We start from the raw sequence: 24,752 nt of genomic DNA, 5'->3' as shown, positions 1-24,752 counted from the left end.
ACCCTCCCTTCTTACTGAGGCTTCCAGTTTGGCTTCATGCTGTACATACACATGGATGTGGCGTACATGACATGGCCCGCAGTTTTATTAAAGGGCTTTTAAGGATTGGATTTGCCACTTGTGCACGCACACCCGTCACATGTAGAAGTTAAATTACTGCAGCTACCGAGAGCCTGAATTCTTGCGGGGAAAACTTTGTTGACTTTGTATTTTGAGAGCGTAGTATGGGATTTTCCCAGACACTTAATTTTGGTCAGTTTTCTGGGAGTTCGGAATTTGGCCGTTAGAGGAGCTGGAGATTCTCCTCCAGCTGGAGCAGCAGGTTTTTTGCAGCTGAGACTTGACCTCTGACTCAACTGTCCATTTTTCTTCTTCAGTCTTTCTCTCTGGGACACAGCAGATCCTTAACCTCAGGCTCTGTGTGGGAGGTGACGTCCCACATGTTTTTGGTGTCAGAGTTATTGAATAGCTTGTCAACTCGTCTCCGCTTGACCTTTTCTGCGTATTTGCAAAGATGCTGGTTCCAAACAGGTGCGGCGCAGACAGTGGCGGTGAAGAACTGGCGTGTAGACGGGAGCCGAGGCCTCGTAGCACCTTGTCGGCCGGCTCTAGAACATCTGTGTCTTGCCAAGTGTGAACAAGATGTCTGGTTTTTCGTGTCTTGGGTAATGGCCCACTCCTCAGCCGGCACACTCTGGATCACTCCCCCCCCTTGTTCTCCACCTAGTAGGGAATTCTGTAATGAACTGATGGGAGGGCAGATGAAGCTCACAGCTGCCAAATCTCTCCTGCTTTTCCAACTAAAGGATAAATGACTCATTTACACACCACTTGGTTGTTCAGAGCATGGATCTCTCTTCCCTCTGTCTTTGTGAAGATTAAAACACAGACCTTTTGATCAGATAATTAGTTTGGCTGGAAATTAATACCACTCTTTCTTTTTTTTTGGTTGAAATCTGCAGCGAGGATGAACACATACAGGCACACCAGACAACATTTTTGTCTGCCTTCCACAGAAAACACATAATTTACAGAAAATTATAACCACGGGTTTAAAGTATTAACCGCTATTAATAATTCCCACTTATGTACTACAATTTTAAAACATATTTGACTTCATAAATGTAAGCCATAATGACGCCTTATCCTCCCACACGCACACTCAACCTAGAAAGTGCTCATTTTGTTTCTCTCCCAGCCCCTTTATATCTTTCATGTACAATTTCTCTTTCTCAGCAATGCCAAGATGCAGCCGGCGACAGGACCACTGCAGTCTTTTCCACCTGTTCGGGTCCAGAGCTTTAATGATATGCCAACACTTATCACTTATCAGTTATCTCTTCCATCTTGCAATATGCGATGTGGCTTGAAGCCATTTTTGAGTGCTAGTGCACCTCTGTCACCCCTGTGATCATCTAAGAGGCTAGACGTAAATTCTTGATATGAGTAAATGCACTTATTTGGCTTAAATCTGCTGCAACTTTCATAAAATTGGGGAAAATGGATTAATGTAGGTGTGTTTTGTTGTTGTTTTTTCTCTATCCATTATTACACCACTGCAATTCTCCAGCGGGGTGCCATTAAACTGTAATTAAGTAATTAAAGAATGACTTCAGCTAAAAACAAATGAAAACAGTGTGGAAAGCGTGATGGGGAAAGGAAATGGCGTTTATGTTGATTTCATGTATTAATTTGAGGAAGGTTGTGCTCATTGGTCCACACTGATCACTTTACTGGTTCTCTTCTATCCAGAACAACTTGTGCTTTTCTTTCTTACCAATACATCAACTTTCCATGTTAGCCAAGTGTTATTTTTTGTAATCATTTCTACGATTCACCTTCTTTTAATCAAAGTCAACTGCACGTAGGTTTAATTGGTAGTGGAGAAATGGCTCAGTTGATGACTAAATGTCTCTTGAACTTGACGTAAACAGTTTTGAAATCCATGTCCATCTCTCTTGAACAGGAATGGGAAGTACATGTGCAATATGGATTTTTTTTATTTATTTTTTTTACTGCAGCTGTTACTTCCTTATAATTTACAAGTCATCTTTTCACATAATGCACAACAAGAGAGTGCAGCTGCCAGAGTAATATATTTGGCTGAGGCCTGGCTTGTTGGGTTGAAAAATACAGACAGCACATTTTTAGCTTCTGGCGATGGAGCGAGGAGGGGGAAGTGTCATCCTGTCTCTTTAGCGGTTTCTTCCATATCACTTTCTCAAACCACGGCTACCCTAATGCTAAAGCAGGTGATGGTAACATCTTTTTGTGTGGCACCTGAAAAGATGCACCATCCACTCTCTATTCCAAACAATGAGTTTGCACAGCTACAGGTTGGTGCCTTGGAGGCAAAGCAGTTAGTAATGAAGCCACTTTTAAAATAGTCAACTGCGTCAAAACGTATTGTGATACTTTGTCTGCAGGTAGGCATCTTTATCGACAGAAGCGCCAAGATTTTTCACTAACGAAGTTAATGAAGCTCCTGTTCTATTTTGGTGCAGATGCTTAATTAATGTGATTAGCAGCACCTGTGTTTACCTACTATTTCCTGTCCACATGGCAAATTTTTGCTGAGTAGTAAAGGCACTGAATTTCTGGCATATTGTTAATTATTTCTGAAAAACTAATATAAAATTATTAAACCATCTGTTGAGACTATATCTATTTTTCCTTATAAAATAGGCTAACCCCATTAGCTGACAGTGGTGCAGCTCTAGCTGACAAGTGGTGCATCTCCAAAGTGTTTTGGGTGAAAGTCACATGGAATGGCGAAGGTGAGACTACCCTCTAAAACCCAACGCCCATCATCGGTTTATTCTTTTTCCTCCTAGCTCGTCCAAGGCACAACTGCTGTGATGAATAGCGTAATGCCGCTCAGTCTAATCGAAACCCCAGTGTCTCAAATGGAGAAAGGATGTTTTTTCTATTTTTTTTATCCGAGAGGCCTTACTTGAGCCTCAATCCTTTCTTTCACAGACATGTATCCTTTTCTTTTGCTACTCCTTCCACATCCTCTGTCTCCTTGATGTTTGACTGGTGCTATGCTGTTTTCTCTTGCTGACTGTCTCCCCTGCCGTGGAAATGTGGATCGTTTCCCAGAAATCCTTTTAAATGGAACCGATTTTTATAAGAAAGGGATTTGCATTTAAAGCAACCTCCCCCCTCTCTGAAAGCCTGTAGCCCATCATCCTCAGTACCTCAATCCGATGATTAGCTTCCTCAAGAGTTAAACAGGCATCTGAGTGCCACAAGTACTCTCAGTCCGTGTCTCTCTCGTTCCCTTTCTCCCCTCCTCCTCTTCAGAGAGGGATACATATGGCAGCTGGGAGTTGCAGGTGGATGATAGTTTAGCTTGGTGAGAGGATACACCCCCAGCCCATACATCCATGTCAGGCATTCACTTTGGAGAGCCAGTCTGTCCTCCACCCACACGCTACTCTCTGAGAGTGGGACACAATGGGGACAGGCTGCAGCGGAGAGGGAATGAGGCCACAGCCTATCAGCCATAAGCACCAAGGAGAATGGCACTTTTAGAGGGATGGGGGTTCTCTTTGAAGTGAGTCAAGGAGAGATGGGCAGACCGGCATGAGTCAACGAAATGGAAAGAGCAAGTGCAGTGAGGGCAAGGAGGGTGCAAGTATGTGCACGTCTGCACAGCATATAATGAGCAAAGTTAGGTATACTGCCTATTTGCATTCTTTAATCACACACCTAGGGCCAGATATGAGAGATATATGCAATGGGCTAAATATGTGATTATAATAAAGGGATTAAGAAGGCCTTTAATTAGAAGACAACAACAGAGAAGGAGCTATTTATCTCGGGTCCATCTTTCTCATTTATCTTGAACACTAATCACAGTTCTCATTTGAGGCACACCGAGTATTGTGTTGGAAATAAATCCTTTGTGAAACGTTTCTTCATGCCATTGTTGCACGATACCTTATGATGTTTTTGTCGCTACATTCGAAAATAGAATGAAGTCTTAACGGGGAAGAAGCAACATGAGGCCAGCGAGACATCTGAGGCTGGATGTGCAAGAATTGATTAAAAAAGGCAACCTTGATTTAACAACAAAAAAAAATTCTCTGCTTGAAGCACGCTCCATCAGTAGACTTGATTCGATTCGTGTCTGGGATATTTTTCCTCACTGCGTCAGAGGTTGACCTACATCTTCCGTTTGGCCGTTTTGAGTTAAAATGCAACTCATTTGGTTCGACATCAACCTGGAGAGCACATGCATATTTGATCCTACCTTCATGCATATGTACACATCTTGAGCGTGTCTCCCAGGTACTGCTTTCATATACCACTCTGAACCAAGTGGGCTCTGCTATATACGGCATAACATAGAAGCACTGCCGTGTAGCTGCCCTCCTACAGTTCTCACACAGCTTAAAGCTTTAAGAGAATGTCATGCTCCAAAATAGAGGGTCAAAAAGCATTAAACACCTTTCTTTTTTTTTTGCAGCGTGGTATCTTAGTATCTAAATTTCTGTGGATTTGCCACACATGAAAAAATTCTTTACCTTCTTGTCTTCCTTCATATCCACAAATAGCTGCTCAATCCCATCCAATCATTGCGCTGTTAAACTTTGTCCTTTTTTCTGTCATTGGACAAAAGCGTGGTTTAGCAATTCAAACAGTTTGCAAACTACTGAATCCGCCTCCTAATGAAACCATAATGTAGCTGGCTGAGGAGGCAAAATAATGCTCTTTGTACTCGAGCAAATAGCTCCACATCCGAAGATGAGTTTATCTTTATTCCAGATATATCGGTCACCGCCACACAAGCAGCCAATTGCAGCCTCGTAGCGGCAATTCGTGGCTCAATGGAAGAGAATTAACTCTCAGTTGGGTCTGTTGTTGGTTGAATGTGGGAAAAGTGTGATGTGTCAGAATAAAAGGGAAAATTCTCGCCGAGAGTCTGTTCTCTTGTATCTTTACTTAGATGTGTCAATCCTTAGATGGTTTATTTAGCTGGAGTCTGCACTGTTAGCTTCAAGCTGTCCACCTCCCACAGCAGATTAGTCACTGGGAGCTGTGAGAGTGTGTGTGTGTGTGTGTGTGTGTGTGTGTGTGTGTGTGTGTGTGTGTGTGTGTGTGTGTGTGTGTGTGTGTGTGTGTGTGTGTGTGTGTGTGTGTGTGTGTGTGTGTGTGTGTGTGTGTGTGTGTGTGTGCATGCATTTTCTTCTGCAATTTCTTCCCCCCAAAAATGAATTGGAGATTCTGCTTTAGTCGAGGCTTTGATAAAAACTCAGTTGTAAGTACAGCAGCAGACATTTTTGGGGCTCGTAGCAAGGTCGTTAGATGCATCACAGCAGTCGATGGCTCTATGTGGGTTTTTAATCTTTTCATCTAGAAAGATTTGAAATAATATAGGTCACCTGTTATATATTATTTTATAAAAGTAAAGATTTGCATGTCTTTTCTCTCCTTTATATATATTTTGCAGCTTCCAAAGCTGTAGTGCATCAATCTTTGTGAATGAAATAGTTTGGGTGTTTTTTTGTTTTTTTGTTTTTTTTTTGTAGTCACGACTAAATGGCACAAAGCTCCAATCATGCTAATAATTAATCTATAGTTATCTAGCTTGCAAACTAGCTTGTCTAATTATTAAAAGACTAAGCCAGCACAGGGGTGGAAGAGTATCCTGCTGGTTAGGAAGATCATCCCAGATTTCGGCGCTGTGTGACTCCAAAGTATCCACTCTGCGGGGGTGCCAGCCTGTTACTGACCCAGACATCAGCCTTCCTGACAGGAGAACAAAAGTATGAATATCCTCTTAAGACACCGAGAAAGTGTTTGAAAACAAGAATGCAATTTGCACCTTCCCCTTTTGCTTTTGTCAGCTCTGGACTTTCAGTTTACGTTCTTCAAACTTTTAAGATGCTGACCTAAATTGAGGCTTGCGGGCATTTGAGAGCAGTGTTGACCACAGCGTAATGGTGTATGGTGGGTCAGTTATAGGGCAATGAAGTGTCTTTATAAACTGGTCACACCTGAATTTGGTCTATGAATATCTTCTGCTCTGGTTAAATAAGCAAATTAATTGCGTGCTGTAGGCCAAATGTTTATGCATGTTTGTAGAGGTATTTTCCTTCTTTGCTGTGATCAGTGTTGGAGTCGTTACTCAAAACGGCAATTATTACACATATTTCACTGAACACTTTTAAGAAAAGTAATGCAGTATGTTACCTAATTACCCCTGGGAAAAATTAATTTGTTATACTATTCGTTACATTACCTACTCGTTACGCTGTAAAATAGCTGAAACACACCGTCTCATAATCACCGTTTAACAATATAAACCTCAGGCTACAACCCCACACACCAACACAAATCCCTAATGAGGACACACATCTCTAAGTTCTTTCTCTTAGTAGAATACAAAGCTGACAACACAACCAAGGGTGGTTACAACCTGATCTGTTTGTTACCTGTTGAAATTCTGTATCTCAAAAGACAGAACTTCAGTGCTGATCCCAGCAGGCAGCATTCACTCAGCTTTCACTGTGGGTTCTTGACTATCTAATCCACACTCTAGATTGCATTGCTATTTTCCTCCTCTGACACTCGAACTGAAATCAGCTGATTGTAGTGCAAATGCAAGACCCGGGATCAATAGGCAGGCAGACTAACAACTCCAAAGAATTGGACTACTTGGAAACAGTTTTCTTCAAGAACCGGTTCTTGATTCCCATCTCTCATCCAGGGTGATTTTTTTTCTGATGTATAACAAACTGAAAATTTGTGACATTTGTCTTTTTGCAGTCAAACGTGCAATTGTGGCAGTTTCTTCTACCAACTCTATCACAGGATTCAAGACCATTTTATACCCAAAGTCAATGTTAGATTGATGTTGTGGATAGACGTGATTTTTGCACGATTTTTTTTAATCTGCTGCTTTGTGCCGCTGCTGCAGCAGCTGGGTTGGAGACACATGTATGATGGCGTCAGTCATAGTGATATGTCAGCAGAGAAGCTCAAAGATTTACAGATTACACCGAGGGAGATATTGCGACAGTTTGAAAAGATTCAACTTTGTGGAAAAAACTTTGAAAAAACACTGTAAACATCATATTTAAATGGATGATTTTTCATTTAGGCAGTTTCTGTATATCTCTGTACTCCAGCAAATATCAGCCTTTGTATCAAAGAAAAACTTTTTATCTAAGGCACAGCTGTGCAGGCTTCCATAACAGAAAATGGTATTGTAAAAGTCTCAAGCACTAAAATGCACCATCTAGTAAATGTCTGTTTTGTAAGATGCTTTGCTTTCAAAATCCTTGATAATGAGTGATAGTCTTTCAAGATCAGAAGCTTGAACTGAAAGATTAAAAGGTGTAGCACCCTCGCAAAAACATACCATGGAGTATTAGGGCCACCATTTGTGCAGTATTAGGGAACAAGTTTTGTTCATTTTGAAAAAGTTTCCAAGTGCAAATTTCAACAACAAAATACTATTTATAGAATAAAGAAAAAATTAAGTCAACTCCTTTAAGATGAATTTATGGCCCAGGTTAGCTAATTTGTTTGCTGTCCAGGGATAGCGGGTCTGTGTCCAGAGAGCCTTGTTGCTAGTTTGGGGCAGTGTACAAAGTATGTGGCCACTACTGCTTGTACTGTTGTTGGTCCTTCAACAAGCCAAAGAAATCAGCAAATATATAACATACTAGAAGCTGGAGCGAAACAAGTGGTAAAAAACAATGAAACATGTCCACTACAGTCCCCGTCTGTGCTTTCCATGCTTTATTTTTATATTTGAAGTTGTTGTTTTTTTTTTTTTTTTTTTCATTGCTCTTCCATTCCCGGTGAACTCCGATGTCATTCGTTTCCCTATTCCGGATCACTTGTCAACCAGTCAGCATTTGACAAATGCATACTTCATCTGCTTTCAGCAATGCAAGGTTTTGGAGAACAGTACAGGAGCATGTAATGTGGCTCTAAAAGGAAGGCGTTACTTGTCCTATCATATTTGCATTTGGTGCCCGCTTACAAGTTAATTTGTTTCTTTAATTCAGTTAACTTTCAGTAACTATCCTGTGTAAATAATGTTACATTTTTTAAAAAAAATCAATACTTATAACCCTAATTTCAAGGAGCCTTCCTTCTCTTATCTCTGTGAGTAACAACAGGGAGCGTTCATAAAGAGAAACTAGATCAACATTTTGATGCATTTCTACATCAAAATGTAGGACCATGGCCACCTTTAATTGTCTTTTGAGATACAGAATTTAAGTTAAATTGCATAATATAGGCGATTTGAGGGAAAAGAGAATATGAGTATAAATAAGAGAAGACGAATGAAACGGGAGAATCAAGAAATCAGTCAGCTGACAGGATATACGTTGCAGGTATTTTTTCTGAATTGGATAGTTATTTGTCTCTTTTTTTAAGCAAAAGTGTCCAACCATGGAGGACTTTGCTTCTTTTTTCTTTTCCCTATGATACTTTAAAAGCAAACAGATTAATTTTAAAGAGTGCATTAATCCATTAATCACCACTAGTGGTGGGGTTTCGTAATTATGGTCTCCAGATTTCAGTAAAAATGATGCATGATCTGTTCTGCCTCGAAAGTCAACACAATCAGCCAGCACCAGTAATTTGTCTTCTTTGTATTTTGGGCCTCATCAAGTTATGTGTCTGTCTTTCTAATTTTATACGTTGTACAGTATCCGAAAGCAGAATGGCTTGTGGAATAGCAGAGGTTTTGAGAATTGCACTCTACCCTGCAAAATAAAAAAAAAGTCTCATCAAGAAAATCTTTTTAAGTTTTCCTTTGTAATTCATTCTTTCTTTTATAGGATTCTGGATCAGGAGGCCACTAGGGAGCTGGTGCAGCCCGCAACAATGTTCTCAAAAAGCCTTTCAGTTTTTCTCAGACTTGGGTTATTTTTGAAGAAGACTTGAGAAACTGTTGCCCATAATTGGAAGTAGCAGGAGGTGAATTCTCACAGTGGCAGATCAATATGCCAAAGAATGTGAAATATGCAGCAAGGCAATTTAACCAATCATGCTTTATAGAAGTGAGTGCAGGGCCTTACGTGTTTAAAACCTGAAGTTTTTAAATGTGTCTGCTTGGAATTTAATTTGGAATGATTAACAATTTGGGCAGAAAGAAGGACGATCAATTCCTTTTGCCGCTTCTTGCCAATATTAGCCAGTTGCTCGTGTTTGCGGAAGTCCATTGGCAGGTATTTTATTATAGAAGTACTCATACAGTGGGGCAAAAAAGTATTTAGTCAGCCACCAATTGTGCAAGTTCCCCCACTTAAAATGATGACAGAGGTCAGTAATTTGCACCAGAGGTACACTTCAACTGTGAGAGACAGAATGTGGAAAAAAAAATCCATGAATTCACATGGTAGGATTTGTAAAGAATTTATTCGTAAATTAGGGTGGAAAATAAGTATTTGGTCACCTCAAACAAGGAAAATCTCTGGCTCTCACAGACCTGTAACGCCTTCTGTAAGAAGCTTTTCTGTCCCCCACTCGTTACCTGTATGAATGGCACCTGTTTGAACTCATCATCTGTATAAAAGACACCTGTCCACAGCCTCAAACAGTCAGACTCCAAACTCCGCCATGGCCAAGACCAAAGAGCTTTCGAAGGACACCAGGAAAAGTATTGTAGACCTGCACCAGACTGGGAAGAGTGAATCTACAATAGGCAAGCAGCTTGGTGTGAAAAAAATCAACTGTGGGAGCAATCATCGGAAAATGGAAGACATACAAGACCACTGATAATCTCCCTCGATCTGGGGCTCCACGCAAGATCTCATCCCGTGGGGTCAAAATGATCATGAGAACGGTGAGCAAAGATCCCAGAACCACACGGGGGGACCTGGTGAATGACCTGCAGAGAGCTGGGACCAAAGTAACAAAGGTCACCATCAGTAACACACTACAACGGCAGGGAATCAAATCCCGCAGTGCCAGACGTGTTCCGCTGCTGAAGCCAGTGCATGTCCAGGCCCGTCTGAAGTTTGCCAGAGAGCACATGGATGATACAGCAGAGGATTGGGAGAATGTCATGTGGTCAGATGAAACCAAAGTAGAACTTTTTGGTATAAACTCAACTCGTCGTGTTTGGAGGAAGAAGAATACTGAGTTGCATCCCAAGAACACCATACCTACTGTGAAGCATGGGGGTGGAAACATCATGCTATGGGGCTGTTTTTCTGCCAAGGGGACAGGACGACTGATCCGTGTTAAGGACAGAATGAATGGGGCCATGTATCGTGAGATTTTGAGCCAAAACCTCCTTCCATCAGTGAGAACTTTGAAGATGAAACGAGGCTGGGTCTTCCAACATGACAATGATCCAAAACACACCGCCCGGGCAACAAAGGAGTGGCTCCGTAAGAAGCATTTGAAAGTCCTGGAGTGGCCTAGCCAGTCCCCAGACCTCAACCCCATAGAAAATCTGTGGCGGGAGTTGAAAGTCCGTGTTGCTCGGCGACAGCCCCAAAACATCACTGCTCTCGAGAAGATCTGCATGGAGGAATGGGCCAAAACACCAGCTACTGTGTGTACAAACCTGGTAAAGACCTATAGTAAACGTTTGACCTCTGTTATTGCCAACAAAGGTTATGTTACAAAGTATTGAGTTGTATTTTTGTTATTGACCAAATACTTATTTTCCACCCTGATTTACGAATAAATTCTTTACAAATCCTACCATGTGGATTCATGGATTTTTTTTTTCACATTCTGTCTCTCACAGTTGAAGTGTACCTCTGGTGCAAATTACTGACCTCTGTCATCATTTTAGGTGGGGGAACTTGCACAATCGGTGGCTGACTAAATACTTTTTTGCCCCACTGTAGATGTCAGATCTCCTTAAGTGATTTTTTTCTTCTAGTTTACCTGCTTTGGGAATATACCCCACAGCTATGTGTATTTTTGTGTGTTTGAGATAAAAAAGGACTGTTTGAGTCTGAGTTGCACAAGTGCTGTTCAGCAGTTGACATCACAGGTCAAGACTCATTATTCGTAGGTGGCAATATAAAAAAGCCACGGAGGCAAGCTGATGTCTCATATCCTCTTAACCTTAACCTCTCATTTTATGCCGTGGCTAAAACTTTTTCATACAATTGAGATTAGAGGTAAATATCCGCTGCGCGCTGACATGACTTGAATAAGTTAACAGTTTTTCTTTTCACTTAAACGCAGTTAATTAAGAGTGAATTGCAGTGCATTACAGGTGCACCCTTTGAATTCTTTTACCTTCTTATAAATCAATATTTGTTTTGTGTTTCAGAACCAACACTTTCTGGTGCGACATACAATAAAAGCTACTTTCCCTTATTCACAAAGGGTCACCACAGAGGGTAGCTCTGCATGTTTGAGTCTGTGTATTTTTATGCCAGATGCCCTTCCTGGCGCAATCTCAAAGGGATTCGTGTCTCCTCCTGGGATCAAACCAGGTATCTCTCGCTCGATAGGCGAATGTGTAAACCCTTTACGCTATAAACGTTTTACTTTAAAAGGTGAATTATCCAGGGATTAGGGCATACCTTCAGCAATGCAAGCAGTTTTAGTGTTGTAGTGAATTTATTAATAGCTAAGGAAGAGAGGGCGATCTTTCATACCGGTTCTCCAGCGTGAACTCGAAGATTCGCTGGGGAAATACACCTTCACTTGGAAATGATTAACATAATGATTCTGTCGAGCAAATCTCAGGTGACCGTGTAAGCCGGAGCCAAAACATTCAGAGGGCAGGTATTGTAGACCTGGTCTTAAATCCACAGAGCTTTGGGGTCAGTGGGTTTAATTCGGAGCACCGTTGATCTCTCTCCCAGCTTCTTTTGGTTTCTGTCCAGATTGAAGCTTCCTCCTTAACTAGGTCACATCCTGTCCTGGGACAGAAACCAACCACAACACTTATTGATATGCGTCCCTGCGGGCAAAAAAGAGAAAAGGTGTCGAGCATTAACACCTTCCCCAGCTCTTTCATCTTACTGCTCCTGTGAGGCTTACTTATAGTACCTGGGCTCATCCACATGTGCCTCGAGGGGAGGGGGTCTTTGTTATACAGTAGGTGGGGAGTGAAACTGTATCCTGCCCGGCTGCTGTTCACGTGAATGATGTATGCATTGGCGGCACCAGACCAGGAGACAGGAAAAGGACAGGAACTACAGGAAGCTGGTGTCTAATCCCAGTAGACACAACTTTGTCAAAGACACACAAACACGCTTTATACACATACATTCATTTCATCACTCGCTAAGCATTCATTTTCACGTGCACTTGCCGTACAACAATAAACTGTTGAAATGTGACGGAAAATCCCCTCTTCCTTCTTTTCCGTGTCTTCATTTGCACTGTGAGATAAGCTTGGTGTACCAAAAATGATCATTCTTGCATACTGTCAGTAAAGCCTGGAACACAGTCACTTCTACCTCCTTAGCTTAGCTAATCATACAGACATGACAGCGCTATCAATATTCTCATCTAAAGCTGGCTTATTGGTTGGTAAGCTTCAGAATCTCTCTCTTTAACACCTTGCAGCCCATTACCCACGATCCTTCATTCCTCCCACTCAGCGCCGTGTTTGGCCAGCTGAGTAGAGGTGACAGAGGAGCTGGGCATTGTACTCCTCAGTCTCTGCATTTGTAACTTCACAATATGCGACACTTCTCATGTGACCAACCCAATGCAACAATCTCTGTGTCCCCAGAGAGCCTGTCTGAAAATGTGCACCATTATCGCATCTTTAAACAGTATTGCATCTCTGTCAGCCATTCTCTGTGGCGACTTTTTACTCTAAGCTGCTGCTGTGGACAATTGTAACCCATCACTCCAGCCTTAATTCCTGGCAGGAAAGCAAAACGCTGAATGTTTAAATGTGAAGCGTGTAGCTTTCAGATGGCTCCGGGGCAACAATCATGTCTGATTTCAGGATATTGGCTTTGTAAAATTACATGTGCCAGCAGTGTCCCCTGATAAACAGAAGATTCTCAGTTATAGCCAGAGGACAGAAAAACTCCTATCAGGAATCTACTTTGCTGCCACCGAGAAACAGAACGACCCTTCATATCAAACAAAGAAGACAGCAGATTATATTCCAAAACTATCAAATAAGTAGTATCCAAGTGCTTTCCTTTATTTAGCTGTTTATTAATTATTATATTTGTGTATTGATTAGAATACTTGGGAGGGAAGGAGACCTGAAAAATGGTATCATATGTTCAGTTGATGTGATATAAAAAGGATAATGTGTTCAAATAAATTGTCAAGATGACATCAAGATGTTAGCGTGTTAGCTGGACAGGCTAAATATTCAGAGCAAGTTGCTGTGGAATGGAAAATACATTGAGCCCATCCACTTTTTATACATTCGTCATCTGTGAATCCCAAATTTTCCCCTTCTCACATTCCTCTTTTTCATTATCCCTGCTCTTCTCCTTTGTTTCAATTTCGCCAGGTGTACAAGGGTAATTGGCTCTCTGTTTCTTTAATTAAAATGAGGTCTAATTGTAGCTGAAGCAGGGCAAATGTTCTTAGGCCTATAATTTCCCTATCATACTCCAGAGCCACAGAGAGAGTGGAAAATAGGCAGCAAACGGGCATGCAGGGAAGGAATGAACATACAAGTTAAGGATAGAGAATGAAGCAGTTGGGGTGGGGGGTCATTTATAATGGCTCCAGATCTTGAATATGAAGGCAGTTTGAAACCTGAACACGGCTCGATATAGAACATGGGGGTGAGGTGTTTTCTGTACATGCCCCAATTTAAAAAAATGAAGGGTCAGGTTTTACATTTCAAAAGAAAAGCATGTACAACACTCCCTGTTGTTGTCTTGCTTTGACATAGAACAGTTAAACCCATTTTCTTTTGTTTCCACAATATTTTTTTTAACTTTTTGCCTTAACAATATTTAACATGTTGATACTGTGTTTTTTCTGTAATTGTTAGTCGAAGGCTAAGGCCTAATCATCTCGCCACCACCCGTATCAGTTTAGACTTCTCCGGTGTCTAGTATTGCGTACAGTTGTCCTGTAATTACTGTACAGTTGTTTGTTTTGGATGTTAAAATTCATCCAGATGACGAATTTTCATTGTTCCTACATTTTTCGAGCACTGGGGGCAATTTTCCGGCGGTGGGTGGTCGCCGCTGCTGAAAGAATGCAGGGGAAAAGCCAGCTTCCTCTAACAGGGCTTAAGACTGTATCTACTTCAGCGAAAGGCAAGGCCATGCAAGCACATAATAGGAGCGCTCACCATCTCATAGAAACACTCACGCTCACGCATCCTGTCTCATAAACCTTAATGATAGAGCAGTGATAAACAGTGATTACCATGCCTGGGGGGGGGTGGGGGTGGGGATTTCATCTCTACTCCTTCAGAAAAAAAAGAAAAGAAAAATAATTATAAACACAGAGGCAGGTGTGTATATGAAATGTGGAGATGTGGAAATATGTATAGCCTTTGTGGTAAGGGTGTTTTTTAGATTATGCTGGAGTGAACTCAGGGTAGACTAAATGTGGGGAAATCACCACTCTGAACTTTGTCATCCAATTATCCTCCTCATCCACCTCTTCCCTCTTTTTTTTTTTTCCCCCTCTCTGCTCTCTCCAGGCTTTCCTTTCTTTTCCTTTGTCACCTTAGATTGTTGTTAGAAAGCTGGTGGGCTTCTGTGGTTTTGAAGTGGAAATGGCTGAGAAGCACGGTTGTGTTTCTTCAGCTTTCAAAGAGTGTAAAATTGTGAGATTATAAAAAAGCGAAATGGGGTATGAGAAAGGAGGACTTAATGACAAAAGCGGACCCGTTATGCTCATTTACAGCTCGCTCTTTTCACTTTTGGGCTCTACTAGAATAGCTTTGACTTATTGACAGCCTCCTTTAATCCAACTTTTTTTCTGATTGGTTGCACCTTGCAAACAGAAGGTTTGAAGACCAGGTGGGTGGAGCCGAACCCAAACTCAGAGCTGTGTGTTTTGACCATATTAAGGATGTCCCCTCTCCATGACATTATACCGAGCCAAGATAAGGGGGAAAAAAGCTCAGGATTTACCTGAGCTTTAAGTTCAAAGGGATTATTTGCACATATGTTGAACTTACTATTTAAAACATTATAGTTCCATACTAAAGCCACGTCCCTTTTTCTTCTCAATATGATGCATGACCTGTTGCATATGCAGTGCTGATGACAAGTGATGCCATGTCCTTGCTTTTATATGCAGGTGGAAGGCAGTAAAAAAGATTTGACTAATTTGCGTGTACAGCAGGGAGAGTGCTGCGGCGAGAGTGGGATCGAGAAGAGTGAAAATTCTGTGTTTGAGTGTGTGTGTTGGCCACAGAGAAAATGTATTAAATTAGCTGGAGAGAGAATGTGAGCGGTGGTGGGCGTGATTGAGTGATCAGTGAAATCATTATGGGAAAAAACAAAGAAACAAAGAGTGACCTGTTATGGATGAAACAGTTTATTTTTATTTCATAATAGTATTGTTATTGTGTTACTCATTTATTGTAAGTTGTGTTTGGTGTTGCGGATATGCGTGTTTAGAATAGGTTTATTTAAAGATAAATTATATAAGATTATTAGTTTAAAAATTGAGCACTGAGATTTAAGAACTTAATTACAGTATAGATAATGTATATAATTTGCTTGCTTTATGCATCCTCTCACAGAGTGACTGTGTCGTGTCTTCAGCTCAAACTTCACTGGGTGTTTTAGCCCTTAACCATGAGTAAACAGAGGTTGTGGCTAAATCACTGCCCACCAGCTCCAGGCTTCTAACCCCCCTCCTCCCTTTTATACCCGAGCCAACAAGAGGCTCTTTCTGCTGCTTCCCCAGTCCTGTGCACAGCTGTTTTCCTGCTTGTTCCCTGAAACTCCAACTGTAGTGTGCGACTGTGCTGGGAAACCTCTACACTCCACTTTTACAGGAAACAGCCATACTTAACACCTTTTCTCTCCACACTCCTGGATGAGGTTATGGTATTTTAGATTTGTCCTTTTTGTGAGACTGATCACAGCCGTTTTCCCATGGCCGCAGTGGTATTTGACTTCTGGTACCGTCTCCGCCGGTGTTGTTTGTGCAATTCTTCTCATTAGTCGTATTTCAGTCCTGCCCATTACCATTGTGTCTCACCTTTCAAGCTTCTTGTCCTCTCCCACTTTCAGGAGACTCTGGGGGTATTATTCTGTTTTGTAATTGGTAACATGTTGCGGTGCCCTCTTGCACATAGTGTACATCAGGTTTCTAGCCTTAATCACCCATGCCAGACTTTTCAGCTGTCTTTCACTCGTCTTTCCAGCATCACCAATCAAAATCATTCTTGTTTGCCATCCAGTCTCTTCCTGGATGTCACTGGTTACCAGAGTTTACTTGCTGAATGGGATGCCACAACTGCAGATACTCTATAGGGTAACAGTGACTTTCCACCTGGATCTGCTGTGTAGAGCAGCTTTGACGTATTGATAGCTCCCCTTTTAACTTTCTTCTGATTGGCTTCACCTGGCAAACAGAAGGTTTAAAAAGCAAGTGGGTGGTGCTTCTGTAACTAATCTCTACTCTGTGTGTCTCTCTGTGTCACTACAGAGTCAGAGAAAGAAGTAGGACTTCTCAGAGATAATTTTTTTCTTTTATAAAGATAACAATGCCGATCTGATTAACAGTCACTGCACTTATGCTTTCTCACACCCTGCTTATAACGCCCCTCCCCTGCCCAATGGCATCAGGCAAGGCAGACGAGTGGAGACTGTGTAGCTTCTCTGGCAGATCACCATATAGGTTAGTTGTATGATGATTCCTATTCTCTAGCACCAAACAGGTTGAACTTAAACACTGGTTGTTTAAAATTAAAGAAAAGATTTAGCACAACCTAGCATTTGGACACCAAGTGTTACTGAATAGCTGCAACCCCTTTATACAGTAAGGTATTCTAAATATTGCTCTCTTAATAATATAATCGCAATCACCGCCCAATTAAAGTGTTAAGGTCATCTATTCAACTGCTCGTTAATGCAAATATGTAATCATCCAGTCTAATGACTGCATATTTATGCATTTAGGTATGTAGACGTGGTCCAGAGAACCTGCTGAAGTTCAAACTGAGCATTTAAATTGGGAAAGAAGATGATTTAACTCACTTTGAATGTGGCCATGGTTTTTTGCTGCAAGATTCGCTGGTCTGCGTATTTTAGAAACTGCTGTTCTACTGGGATTTTCCTGCACATCTCTAGGGTTTACAGTGAACGGTCAGAAAAAGAAGAAAATATCCAGTGAGCAGCATTTCCCGTGGGTGAAAATGTTAGAGGTCAGAGGAGAATGGCCACGCTGCTTCCAGCTGATAGAAAGGCGACAGTAACTCAAATAATCACTCGGTACAACCAAGGAATACAGAAGAGCATCTCTGAAGGCATTGAACATGGAATCAGATGGGTACCATTCCTGTTAGCTAAGAGCAGAAAAGTGAGAATACATTTCACACAAACTCACCAGAGTTGAACAATGAAGACTGGAAAAACAATGCCCAATCTAATGAGTGTCCATTTCTGCTGCAATGATCAGACGCTAGGGTGTGGGGGATATTTTCTTAGCATACTTGGGGCACCTTAGTATCAGTTGGGTATTGTTCAAATCCCACAGCCAACCTGAGTGTTTATGACCACAGTGTACCATCTTCTGATGACTGCTTCGAGCAGGATAATGACAAAGCGATCATCAAGGGCGATCGTGGCTCAAAGAGTTGGCAGTTCGTCTTGTAACCGGAAGGTTGCCGGTTCGAGCCCCGGCTCGGACAGTATCGGCCGTTGTGTCCTTGGGCAAGACACGTCACCTGCCGCCTACTGGTGATGGCCAGAGGGGCCGATGGCGCGATATGGCAGCCTCGTTTCTGTCAGTCTGCCCCAGGGCAGCTGTGGCTACAACTGTAGCTTGCCTCCACCAGTGTGTGAATTATATAAATGCAATCTATTATTATTATTATTATTATTATTATTATTATTATTATTATTATTAAAGCTTAAATCGTCTCAACACAGTCACCAGATCTCAATCCAGTAGAGCACCTGTGGGATCTGGTGGGACAGGAGATTTACATCGTGGATGTGCAGTCACCAAATCTCCAGCAACTGTGTGATTCTGTCATGAATCTGTGCCGCAGAAATTAATGGCAGTTGTCTGGATTTATAGGACATGAAGACTTGGTGAGCTAGAGTTGTAGCGCTTGACACAACAGGAGCCAGATTCAGCTTTACCTCAGAATCTTTTTGCACCTTCGTGTGTATTTCACTGGGATGTGGGCTGGTAAGTGGTAAATGCGATTGCCTCTCACTTCACACAGGATCACAGAGATTAGTAACTGTAGGCGTTGGAGTTATTTTTGTAAAATACTACAAGTGCTGGTGTTTTGCAAAATATATTCAAAGAGCACGAGGAGTCCATGACAGCCTTGATGTCCTCGCAATGTTCGGTGTTAAAGGTTTCCCCAAACACCCTCTTATCCTGTACACAATCTTTCACAGGCAACACAATATCTACAACATCCACAGAAAATGAAAGTAACTGAGAGAGCGATATTAGGATTACACTGTGAGGATGAATTTTCATAATTTTGGCAGCAATATTTATCACACTGACACTGCTAGTCATCAGTCTGGGGATGGTGGTGTGAGAAATGGTATTAGATGTAAGTATTTTTCTTTACTTAGGGCTTGAGTTAATGAGTGTTTTTATTATTGATTAGCCTCCTTCTTTTTTTTAAATAAATGCCTAGCACTGTTTTGTTTTCTTTTTTCTTTTCAGAGCCTAGTCAAATCTTCACATAGTTCTCACATTTTTGCTTAAACTTATCTGATGATAAGATTGCTGGCAATTCATCATAATTAACCACTGTGTTTTACAAGCTGACGGTTGTAGAGGAAAGAGAGAAATCATTTCTACTCTTGATGTTTTGTAGTGTGTTTTGTGTAGTTTAAAAGAAAATTCCTTTAATAAGCCTTTATTAAACTTCAATGGCTGAAGTCATTATTGAAGCAATAAAAGAAGCCCCATTGAAGAACTACGGGCTTTAGATAAATGCAGATGGAATCACAGAGTTTGTGTTTAATGCCGGATGCGTGATTGTATGACACACGTACGCAGCAGATGTTTTGAGAAACAAAGCAACATGTTGAAGCGAGTAGGCGGTGGAAACGCATCTTAAACAACTGAGAAAAGCAACACGTTGTCCTCATTGAGAATTCAGAGTAATTGTTTAGTTTCTGAATGAGCTGTTCAGCGGAGTTTGTCAGCTCGAGGTAAACGAACAGGCAGCAATGCGAGGCAAGATATTGATATGTTATTAAAATTAAAATTCTATTTGAAAGTATGGATTTCCGAGGAATTCGAGCACTGCTTTATTATTTATGTGAAGGATATTGATCTAATGGGAAAACGTTTGAGTGCAAAAATCGAAACGTGGGGGAAAAAATAAAGCACAAAAAGTGGAGATCTGGGGCAGATGAAGCGTTGTATTTGTCTGTGTGTGCAGAGGGTGTACTGCGGCGTTATGGCATGCTGACTTAACTGCCGAGCCTTATATTGGAAGCCTAATTCAACAAAGCACCTTACTAACCCCAATGATAAACCTCCTGCTGAAACCCCCATTTCCTCCAGCATCCATTTTCATGGAAGCGCTCCTTGGTTTGTAGCCACATTAAATCTGTTTATTCGTAAAACCAAACTGCGCAACCCTTTTGGGATGAGCTTCTGTGGGGAACAGGTAGGGCACTAAAAGCCACTCTGTGACAGAAACCGCATCCCATCAGTGTAAATATGACTCGGAGCCTGCTAATGCAGCTAAAGGGGGGAGGGGGAAAAAAAAAGATGTCCTCACATCAAAAGAAGTCCCTGCACCCAAACTAAACTGTGCTTCCAGTTGCACGCAGTTCAGGTCTCGGATTTTATTGGGTTACTGAATCATAGCAGAAGTCCTCAGATTGTTTGTGAGCTGGCAGCCTAACCCTCAAAAGATTACAAAAAATCAATTCTATTGTAATCACAGATTGTGACTGGAAGGGCTTAAATCTTGGTGTGCCTGTGCACACGCCTGTGCATGCGCGCGTGTGCGTATCTGTGTAAGTCTGTTCGATTCTGCTGTTCTACTTGTCCCTGCTCTCCCTGGACAGACTCCTTTTTTTTGAGCAGGTTCAGTTCGACCGCAGGCGTGGCGTGTCGCTGGGAACTGGGGGGAGATGGGGGGAATAAAAACAAACATGAGAGGAAAGACAATTTTAGAGTAGTGGGAATGTTTCTGTGGATGTAATTGACTGGTGAAACCTCATCTTCTATACTAATCCCAGCATAAGCCATAGCTGATACTTTGCAGAGCGCTTGGGACTCAAAATATGTTCTCTCTGTGATTTTTAGATTCGATTGTGTGTTTTCTGAATGTAAATGAGCCTTATACGTGTCGTTTTTACATTTCCTGCTGTGAGTGGTGATATATTTTTTTTATCTCTTCTGCAGAGGTCCTGATGAACACTAAGACAGAGACTTCAGATCTCAAATGGACCGTCTTCTCCCATGCCAAGCCACAGGTATGTAACCTCAGCTTCACTGTGTTATCTGTATTCCTGCCACAGAGCCTAGTGGTGACTGGGGATTTTTGGCCTCCAGCTGTTCCTTTGTTACTTTGGCTATAAAAGATTTCCTTATATGGCAGGTAACTGACAGAGTAAAAGAAACACCAGAGTGAATGTGGGATTTAAAGTGTATTGAAAGCAGATGCTTTGATAGATCTCATCAACCTTGGAGTCGAAGTCACAGGCTGCTCGCAATTTTTGGTCCTGCAGCCAGAAAAAGACATATTTGTAATTTGATCAGCTGAGTAGTGGTTGCTAAGGTATTTCTGCCAGCAGCGTCTGTGACCAGAACTGCTCAACTTGCCGATTGCCTTGGAAGGAAAATGGTCCCAGTGATGGCGGTAGGAGGATTTCTGGTGCTGGACTGAAATACTCAACAAATGTGTCTGTGCTTTTGATTAAGATGCAAGGCTGAAGCAGGCAGACTGTCTCTAAATAGCCTGCACAGCATTTATCATTTGAAGCAGTTTATCAAAAGCTCTGTGTTGTCAGAAGAGTGGCCGGGCTTGTGTTTTTAAGCATTACCTTGGCACAAAAGAGTATAAAACCGTGATTTAGTCAATGATGACAAGCAGCGGTGGGGAGATGCCACGAGCTGTCTGCTTCAAAAGTGCAGACATAAAAGGGATACTGTATTATTCTTTATTTTTAGGATTAAAGGATTATGATACCCTTGTAGGAGATATTTGTGGCAACTTACAACCCAGTCAGATAAAAATTTCTGGCTTCTCAATTTCAAAAATACTTGAATGTCACTGTTGCATTAATAATTCATGAGGAAGCCAAATAAAGCTAATATTCATATTAAACCTTTTGGTGTAATGATGCGAGTGTGACAATTGTTTTAATGAAACTGGGATGTGCTTCCGACTAAATCTGTCACAGTTAGACCCTGTTGCATATTAACACACATCTATGGGCCTCCATCACACAGACGCGCACATTTGAAGGTAGTGCCATTGCGCTCTTTGTGCAGAGATCATGGCTCCCAGTTTTTGAACTTTTTGATTAGTTGTGCATCCATTTAAAACTTGACTGTCCTGAAACGACTCACAATCTTATTCATGAATCACTTGCTCTTTCTCACATATTAAGTGTACGCAAAGCTTTATTTTTATACTACATTTCATTCCAAGCAGGAGCACAATGCACAAGCTCCTTCAGAGTGTGTATCACCAAACTATAAAGATGCTGTAAAACGAAAATGTACGTAAGAACGATGAAAACCAAAAGTCAGTACAAGGAGTAAGGTGAAAAAAGTGAAGTAATAATTATGATCGTTTGTTGTCCAGTTAGAGTAATAAAATACTTCAAGGTGAAGTCCACAAACAGTCAGAAATAAAGTAAAATGTTAAAGCCAAACAGCATGGATAAGCAGGACAGGTTTTAGTTTAGGTTTAACATTGATGATTTATTAGGTTTTTACAGTCTGCATTAGCCAGCATCAGATGCATTCAGTGGCCAATTCATTAGTTACCAGGTTGGACCCCTTACACCTTCGTGACTGACTTGAACGCGTGGCATAGATGCAGAGTGGCACAGATTTGTTGAACAGCAGTTTCTAAAATACTCAGACCAGCCCATCTGGCAGCAACAACCTTACCACATTCAAAGTCACTTACATCACCTTCTGCTCACTTTGAACTTCAGCAGGTTCTCTGGACCACGTCTACATACCTAAATGCATAAAGATGCCATCATTACACTGGATGATTACATATTTGCATTAACGAGCAGTTGAATAGAGGTGTGGGAAAAATCCAATCCATCTGACAAGAACAGCCATGCAACATTCAAAGTCACTCGAATCACTTTTCTTCCTCATTCTGATGCTTGTTTTGAACTCCAGCAGGTTGTCTTGACTATGTCTAGATGCTTAAATACAGACATTTAATTGGCTGACTAGATACCTCATGAAGACATGTGCCTAATGAAATTGCCAGTGTTTGTATATGTATAGTATTCGTCTAAGTTGGATTGGCCATGTGTGCTACCTACTGACTGCGACTCCACCAGAGGTTTACCTGGATCATTCTCATAGGTGCAGTTAGACATGAACACACACTTTATGCTAAATAGCTGGCAAATCAAAGAACATTTATTGTCCAATCTGACTGCGTTAGACATTTGCTCTCTACGTGTCTAGTAAAGTTCAGTTCATGCGTGAAAACGGCTCTAAACAACAAGGCAAAATCAATGATTGTAAAAGATTTGTTGAAATGTCATCAGTGCCGGATGTATGTCGTAAATGTCATCCACTGTGATGTTGAGACTTCAGTACTATTAAATACAGAAGGTGTGACTTGCTGCCAAAGAAATGTAATTATTTTTTTCAGGAGGTAATCTATATCTTGTAAAAAGTATTAGATTACTTTTTTAAAAGTAACACTATATGCTTTTTTTTAAAAAGTCCCATTTATGTAACTGCACTTTGTCTGTGTACTTGTAGCTCATTCTCTCATTTGCCTTCAAGTCACACTTCTCTTTGAATGGTTTTTGTCAAATCCAGATGAGTCCTCACAGATTCGGTGCATCTTCATCACAGAAAACATTTTGTTCACAGACACATGTGCTGCCAAAGTCCACGGTATTTATTTTTTTTGGGATTAGAAGGGAAATTCTTCTTTCCAGCGTCTCAAACCTGGCTCTCGGTGCTCTGCTGCACTGTAATTCATTCACACCACAATTCTGCCTCACTCAACACATCATCTGAAAATGGATTTTTAAAGATTTACATATTTACATAACCGAATTTCTGAGCCTCAAGTTCAGCAAATCTGCTAAATTCTGCCCCGAGTATGTTAATTTCTTGCTTGTTTCCCGCTCTTGGGAACATAGTGATGGTGAACATTTTGCTGTTGACTCAGAAGTCAAACATTAAAGCATTTTTCTGTTGCATTTGGCTGCCCAACAAATGTAGATTTCTGTGCAGTTTTTTTTTACTTCACTCATATTTGCGATATCCCCTCTTTATTCTTGTGTTTTAGGCTATAAATGTGTTTGAAAGGTGAAAGCTTTGTCTGTCTCGATGCTGTTTGCAGAAGTGTGCTTTGTTTGACAAGTGAGACTTGTATTCCCACTGGCTGTGCTGGAGCTCAGTGGGAGGAATGATTTAACAACCCAGATTCAAATTCGGGCTGGATTAAAATCCACAGTGGGCCAGATCTGTCCCACGGGCCTCTGACAGGTGCAGAAGGCCAACAAAAGATTGTAACATTATTATGATGAATAGGATTTTTAATGTGACCAATTATATAAATATATAAATACCCCAGTGAAAGTCTTTATAGGTGAAGTAAATCTACTCTGTGCTCACAAGTTATCTGGGTCAATCTGACAGCCCTTTGTTCTCTCTGCTCTCAGTGGGAGGAAGTAAGCGGTTTAGATGAGGAGAACAACAGCGTAAGGATCAATCAGATTTGCCAAACGGACAGTTCGTCCAGCCACTGGCTGCGCAGTGGCTACATCCAGCGACGGGGAGCGTCTCAGGTGTACGTGGAACTGCGATTCACCATGATGGAGTGCTCTTCCAGGAGCACACACCACCGTAGCTGTAAGGAGACCTTCAACCTCTACTACTATGAGGCAGACTCCAACGAAGCCACTGCTACGAACCCACCCTGGATGGAGAACCCCTACATCAAGGTACCCATTACATTACATTATAAAAAAATAATGCAGGTTTCTTTTCTGTTGGCTAGTCTGATAAATATTATAGGAGCTAATTCGTTGTTTAATTGTTTGAGAAAATCAATTGAATTGAATTCTCGTGGTATTGCCACTCGGCTTCTAAGACTGTTGTATTATTATGTCTTGCTCAGCAGGAACATTTTTATATTTGACAGCGTAATAAACTGCAGGGCTTATCTTGATTATCGATCAGTCTGCCTATTATTTCCACAATTAATCGATTGATTCCACTGTGGTGGCTCTAATTTGCTTTGCTTTACCCAAAAGTATAAACAAGTGATGTATATCAAGAAAAATAGGGTAAAAACTGCCTGAAATGGTCGTGTCTGAAATTGTACTCTTAAAAAAAAAAAAGAAGAAGCAAATCAATGGGAAAAAAAAGTTCTGTCGCAATGAGGGAACTCGAAGCTCCAAATCTGAAGGTTGCCAAGCAGTGAGGACCTGAGAAAAATAAGTTATTGAATAGCTGTGTGTATT

General features: G+C 41.3%; 1 protein-coding gene across 1 annotated transcript in view; it reads left to right on the top strand.

The window, feature by feature from the left end:
• Positions 1-24,752, top strand: part of ephb4a (eph receptor B4a) — a 43,652-nt gene that overhangs the window by 2,683 nt on the left and 16,217 nt on the right. Inside the window, exons 2-3 of the mRNA XM_080867812.1 lie at positions 20,470-20,540; positions 23,949-24,230. Coding sequence (XP_080723938.1) covers positions 20,470-20,540; positions 23,949-24,230 — 353 coding nt within the window. The remainder of the gene's footprint in view (positions 1-20,469; positions 20,541-23,948; positions 24,231-24,752) is intronic.

The sequence above is a fragment of the Rhamphochromis sp. 'chilingali' genome, assembly GCF_963969265.1.
Source record: "Rhamphochromis sp. 'chilingali' genome assembly, chromosome: 19".
NCBI lineage: Eukaryota > Metazoa > Chordata > Actinopteri > Cichliformes > Cichlidae > Rhamphochromis > Rhamphochromis sp. 'chilingali'.
This window is presented reverse-complemented; position numbering and strand designations above follow the sequence as displayed.